We start from the raw sequence: 7,004 nt of genomic DNA, 5'->3' as shown, positions 1-7,004 counted from the left end.
AATCGATTCTTGGCATCAAGAATCGATGCAGTAGATCACGAAAATTAGAATCACGATGCATCATCATCACGATTATTTTGCACACCCCTACAGGATATGCTGCCCCCATAGCAGTTACCATACCTTGACTTTGTCTCTTAAACTAATTATCCATGATCTAAAATAACTATTAGTTATTTTAGATCATGGATTATTTTCTGCACGGCACAAACACCATAGCAAACTACAAACAAATATGGCGATAGGAGGTGTTTCAGCTTATCAAGTGAATGTTAAAGAAGACTCAGACAAGTTAGTTCTGAAGAGAAACTGCACTGGATCAATAATATGGCAGTGGTTACTTTGGATTTCACGGTGAGGATGTCAAAAGTAGGTGATGATATTTAAGACGTGCCACAAAACCATTGCTGCAAAAGGTAGCAGTACAACAAATATATTGCCTGACTTAAAAAGTCAACCACTGCAAAATATGCAAAATAAAGAATGTTGTAAACTCTGTGTGTATATATATATATATATATATATATATATATATATATATAGATTTTTAATTTTATTTTTTTGGACAGTATTTCGACTTTTGTTTTTCTAATTTGAGGTTTTCATTCTATCTTTTTTTTTATTATGCACAAAAGAGCCCTTTTTTAATTTATATTTTATTTAGCATTGTGTGTTTTTGCTTTGTTTCCTGTTTGGTTGCTGGGTTCTTGTTAAAGGTCTAAAACTGACCCCAAAAGACGTAATGTGGCAGCATTATTTTTGAAAACCTTTTAGCTGGTTGAAATAAAATGTTTTGAATTTGAAACCAAAATATTCGGTTTGAATGAGTATATTAGTACAAGCTTATGCACTCTATTGTTTCTGAAGATAATTTAAACATATTGTGATATATATCGTTTATCATGATTATGTCTCAAATTTATCTTTATATTGGATTCTCTTCTTATCGCCCAGCCCTACACACACCTAAAACCTAATTTTATCAAGCCTTACTGCACATATCTGGTGTTTTTCTCTGTCTGGTGATGTGAGGCTTTGAACACAGCTGGTTGGATAGGAAATCCATTCCATAATGTTGTCTTAAAGCTAATCTGAAGGCTACATGAAGGTTGGAGGCATCTGAAACCTCAGCATCCACAGATTCCACCTGCAGACACTTGGCATAGCTTTTTAGTTGACGTGCTTATTTAAATGTAAAAAGAATATGATGGATCGCTGTTTTACAAAACTTCAGAGATGTCTTTCACATATCGTTTCAAAAACTAACTTTTTGAGTGAACTTAATTTAAACCCTGCCTTACCAAATTTAATTTGTTTTTATTTTATAAACCTATGGCCATATTTGTATATTTATTTAACTCATTTTCTTTCTTCTAAAAAAAAACAAACAGTTTTAATAATGCAGTTTTAAGCTTCTTTCCATGCTCTTGTTGCCTCAGTTAAAGGTTGGAAAACCTGCCAATGGCCAACAGCCATCCTGCTTTAAAACAAAAAAGTTAATATTTTAATTATATACATAATGAGGTAATTATTTTTTTTCTCTGGATTTAGTCCATCTTGTTCTACTCCTCTGTGTTCCTTTGCTGCTGTGGCAAATTTTTTTTCTTTTACAATTTTACTGGAATTGACAGCATTTTTGTACACATGAGCAGCTCAGAGTGGCAAGGGTGGAGGAGAGGACCCCTGGGTGGGAGGATGAGGGAAAGATGGCGCATGGAGAAAATTCAAATGACGAGGATGAGGCATTTCAGTGCAGGCACCCAGTGGGCCAAAAGAGTTGCTGGAGAATTGATGCCTACCTCAGCAGGCCGGACACTGGCTGACTGTTGGGTTTGGAAGGGGCAGAGCGGGCTGTCATCCTGTCAGAGGGTGAGATTGAAGGGGGTAGGGGGGTGAGGTCAGGGGCTGAACCAGAGAGAGGGGTGAGGAGTTGGGTGACTGGTTGGAAAACATGCACATACAAACACACTTACTGTCACATAGATTGACGTAGCTGCGGGCCACTGAGCAGAACCCTCACCCCTGACAGGATGTATGAGTATCCGCTTTCTGATTGAATGGACTGTTCTTTTATCTGAACCAGGGCGAAGATTTAAGAATGTGAAATTGTTGTATCTCACCAAAATGTTTTTTGCACTTATATAGTTTCTGGGATGATTACAGAGAGGTGACATTTCTGGGAGAGAGATATCAGCATCCTCAATTTTTTACTATATAAACAGTTGGTCTTAAGACTGCAGTGTTTTTGCTTGATTAATATTGATAGTTTACAGCTATATGATCAAAGCACATATGAGCATAGTTTGCCAACCTACTCATGTTAAAGTTTCAGTTTTCTATATTTAGAAATTTACTTCAGTTTAGCTCCCTCTCAAAATGTTACTTTCAAATAAGTATATTAGTTTACTTTACTTTACCATATGCATGGAATACCAGATTTACTGCAACTATGCACCATGGCATGGAGGTGATCAGCCTTTGGGACTGCTGTTGGGTCTGGTCTCTCTCATTTTCCTCTAAAAGCAGCACCTGCATTCTCTCGGAAATGTAGAACCGTCATTCTGCGGACCAAATAAGTCAAACGATAAAATAAAATACTTTTTGGAAACCTTTTTTTTTTTCTTCTGTTGAGAGTTTCAGGACATAATGAGAAAATAAGCAAAAACACATTTAAAATATATCTATGTGTGATAAATCAATTTAAATTAAACTTGTTTAACAAAATATGGAAATTATTTTAGCTTTCAGTGATCATAGGCTGTTTAACAGCTAATTTGATTACATTAAGATATGAGAAATGGTTTAAAAGATATATTTTTAAAGTGTTTAAAATGCTAGTGGGGTTCATTTAATCATTTTTTAGCTTAATTTGACTATTTAGTCTCCACATTGTTTCCCTGTTACCTGTATTTTCTACCATTGTACTGCTAGACAATAAGTATTTCATTGTATCTGTTAAGATTTCATGTTCATTGTTTTTGTTATGATTCTCTAATTTGATTATCGCCAAGCAGGAAACTGTAATCCTTAGACATTTGTTTGTATTAAACCTCCACCGTTGTTGACGGCTAATGAGAAGATAATAGTTGTTTCTTCAAGTAATGAGTGACAACAGCAGTTCCTGTCATCAGCATTACATAAACAGGTCAAAGGGCAACGTATGTTTTGTTTTATAATTTTATACTGATGTATCAAGCTGTGTAACTTGTTCTCAGTTAGGATGTTTTTGCAAGTAAGTTTGGGTTAAGTTCAAAACAAGGAAATGTTTTTAATGGATTTGCTGCAGAAGTTCAAAGCAAACCATTTTGAAACTTGTTTACAATTTTATTTTTCTTTCTTTCACTGTGGGCAAAAGAATTAACTTATAATGACTATGCTTTGCAGAGCTCACTTTGGAGCTTTTATATGCACTCACGTTTGAACGGGGATTTATGATTATTAATAAGATAACCTGTTTATTGTGAAAAAGAAGTTAGTTTTATTCAAGTAGAACGATATCAGAGATCTTCATTTAAGCAGAATTAGTTAATCATTGCAAAGGAGAACAGATGCATTCATTGCCAATTTTCTGTCTGTTTTGGCGTAACACTCAAACATGCAGCTGAGAGGGATTTACATGCAACTTCACAAAAACAAGTTACAATTTTGAAAAAAAAAACAAGAGGAAAACAAGCTCATATTCAGGTTTTTAAATGGAAGAAGAGAGATATCAATGGTAAAACGGCTTGCCCCAACACATAGCCTTAACATCTTTTTAAAATGGATTTCACCTCTGACGAGAAATAAAACAGAATATTAATTTTAATTAATTTAAATTAGATTTAATCCAAGCTTTTTTAAATAAATACAGTTTATAGAAAGTAAATTATTCTCTGAGAGTCCCAATATAGTATAACACTAGTGAACTTGCATGTTTCAAAAACATGAAGGAATAACGGGAAACTGTCTTACAGCCTATTACAGCATTTAATCATTTTTTCCTATAAAGTAAAAGAATTTGTATTTAGATAAATGGTTTGAAATAAATTTTCCAACTAAAGCTAAAAAAGTTCCTCTTTATGAATACTGCTTTTATTTGTGAAACACCTTCCACAGACAAAACACGTGTCCACAGAAGTAATAAAATAACATTTAAATTTAGTGCTGATACAATAAGATAAAACACAATAAAAATGCAGAGTTAAAACATAGCCTGTTTAAACCAAGTAATTGACTGACAGAGTTCACAGAGTCAACTAAACAGGAAGACAGTTCTGCAGCCTTAGTGCTGCCCACTGCAAGGCTTGGCTCTCCTCTGTCTCACTAATCTGTGGAACATATAAATATTTGAGCCTCTGAAGAAAGATGATGAACAGCCGTTTATTTTTTTATATAAACTGGAGCCTGGTTCACTGCTCTCTGAATGATAATATTTAACACACTGTTGGATACTTAAAACTCCTGTTTTTCAGAAATTATCAAAGCTGCTGACGATTTGCTTCTCTAAGCCGTTGCAATCCTTTTAAATACTAGCAAAGTATCGAAAGTTTTTAAAAAAGTTTTTACATAGAACCGTTATTGTGTTAACATAAAATCATAAGATGGTTGATTTCCTTTTTTTAAATCAACTTTTTCCCCCCTCCAGGTTGATTTTGCAAATAGGTTTGTTGGAGGCGGAGTCACAGGACACGGACTAGTCCAGGAGGAAATCCGGTTTCTCATCAACCCTGAACTCATCGTTTCTCGCCTCTTTACTGAAGCTTTGGAAAACAACGAATGTCTCATTATCACAGGTGTGCAGCTATGCCTTTCAAGTAACATTTGTGATTACAAGAAATCAGCCTTTAGTAGGTCTAACTTTAGTCACTTTCTGTCTAGAGAAACTGAAAGCCTGAATACTAAGGTGTCTTGGGTCATATTTGCTGAGATGTTCTCCTTGTTATACTCGATGCTTTCAAATTAGAAAAAATTTAGAATATGTAAAAGAGGTTATGATTTTCTATTAGAGGTACTGAAATCTAAGCTTATGAGGAAACAAAGCTTTCTATGTTTTCAATTCAAATATTTTTCTTATCAAGGACATTGAATCTTTACCTTCACTCAAGAACAGTCTAACAACCAGTTGTGAACCTACTGTAAAAGATTTTGTTAATGACCGCCGTTTTCCTTTTTTTTTTTTAGATTATTCTTCTGTCTTCAATTTTGGTAAAATCTTAATATTGAGATGGCTTTACTGTTCCTTTGTGGCTGGGATAAAAAATTTACGGTTTATAAATTTAAACCAGACTTTAAATGATGTCAAAAGTCCATAAACAGATCCTTTTCCAAATCTATTTTTCTGTTTAATACAGCATATCTGCAAATCCTCCCTTCATTAGAAAAGTTTACTATTGTACCTCTAGGTCTTTGATTAATAATTAGTATCTTGTGTTAAAAGGTTTTGTCAGTATTGCTTAATTGAAATTACAACATGCACCACATGATTAGTGGAGTTGAATGATATAGACTCATCAATCTGATGGGGTGTGTGAGAATTGTTTACAAGATCTGGTAGCTTTGGGAGCAGAAAGTGACCCGACCTGCACCATAGAGAGAATGTGAGATCAAAATGAATTCCCTTAACGACTTGTTAAACCATTTAGCTTCTCCTTAATTAGTAAGAGTTCTCTCTTGAGAATATCTTCTTTGCTTTTTAATAAATGCAATAAGTGACTTTGGTTTAGTATACAATTCTTTTTATTGAAATATTAGGCTTCATTGTCCTGTTTGATCATTTTAGCTAACTCGCATGAAGTCCTATTATGATTAATTCTGTTGTTAGGGTCATCATTGACATAAACGCTGCGCATACAGGGAAGAAAAAGGTCTTCATCAAGGTTTTCCTTTCGGGTATTGACTGGGTGTCGGTGTTAAAGCCTAACAAACCAAATTTTAAAGCCCCTGCACCATGTTGGTTTTTCGCCGTAAAGAAGTATTTTTTGGCGCCATTTTGTCTTCTCTAAAACGCGCAAATCTCCTTGGTGACCTTCATTGGTGAGTCACCGTCCCCCTCCTTCCCTCCCTTTACTGCCCTTCTTTCAATTCTCCTCCTCTACTGCACTTAGCATTATTGCATTAAGACAGAAAGGAATTTATTGGCCAACTCAGGTCATTGCAGCCACTAATGGAATGGACCCATTACACCATAGATTCATTAAAAAACACTAGATTATTCTATACACGGATGCAGCATTTTTTTCCAAACTATTGCGTCTAATTTTAGAGTCTTTATGTCTCTCTCTGGATCTCCTTAACAGAGGTCCTCAAGAGCATTTAGACATTTAGCTTGACATAACTTGAAAGATAAAGTACTAATGTTGATGTGAGTTGGAAGATGGGAAGGTAGAGATTCCCTGATGTAATCTTGTGATGGAAGCTCGTAAGGCAGGATGCGGCTATGGGCATTTGGACAAAATAAATTTGATTAAGGTGAAGAAGGAAGAGGTCAGTTCCTTTGATAGATAAAGCGATATGGGTAGCCCGTCCTGTTAATTCAGAATGGCATAACCAGTAAATGTCTCCTAATGGAGTAAAGAGATTATTATTCTAATGTTCCCTTGGCACAGGCTAGTTATATTATGGGAAGAGTAAAAGAAAACATGATGCACCTTTATTTTTTAAGCACCCATGCCTTTACTCAGAATAGGTGCGGCTGTAATATTTACTATTCTGCAATAGGCTTGTTCTTATCAGCCAAAATCTTAATTTCTTTTTACCTAGTTTATATACAGTATGAATCTAACGGAAGTTATAGTTAACAGAAGGACCTGATTTTCCTTTGTTAACTTGATTAGGTATTGATTTTTGCAGAACAAGGGGGTAAAATAATTTCCCTATATCCTGTTTCATCTTGAAATCTAGAGATAAAAATAACTATATGAGTTTGTGTATTGTTTATATATGTGTACATGTGTATATACACAGTATAAACATTTTATAGAATAATATATATATATATATATATATATATATATATATATATATAT

The 7,004-nt window shown here is 34.4% G+C and overlaps 1 protein-coding gene across 2 annotated transcripts in view; it reads left to right on the top strand.

The window, feature by feature from the left end:
- LOC107100185 (poly(ADP-ribose) glycohydrolase-like) overlaps positions 1-7,004 on the top strand; it is a 32,389-nt gene that overhangs the window by 19,476 nt on the left and 5,909 nt on the right. For both annotated transcript variants that reach the window (XM_015398699.1, XM_015398623.1), the window contains exon 13: positions 4,625-4,772. In XM_015398699.1, coding sequence (XP_015254185.1) covers positions 4,625-4,772 — 148 coding nt within the window. The remainder of the gene's footprint in view (positions 1-4,624; positions 4,773-7,004) is intronic.

The sequence above is a fragment of the Cyprinodon variegatus genome, unplaced genomic scaffold (assembly GCF_000732505.1).
Source record: "Cyprinodon variegatus isolate N-32 unplaced genomic scaffold, C_variegatus-1.0 Scaffold1, whole genome shotgun sequence".
NCBI lineage: Eukaryota > Metazoa > Chordata > Actinopteri > Cyprinodontiformes > Cyprinodontidae > Cyprinodon > Cyprinodon variegatus.
The sequence above is the reverse complement of the archived record's forward strand: the minus strand, read 5'-3'. Positions and strand labels throughout refer to the sequence as shown.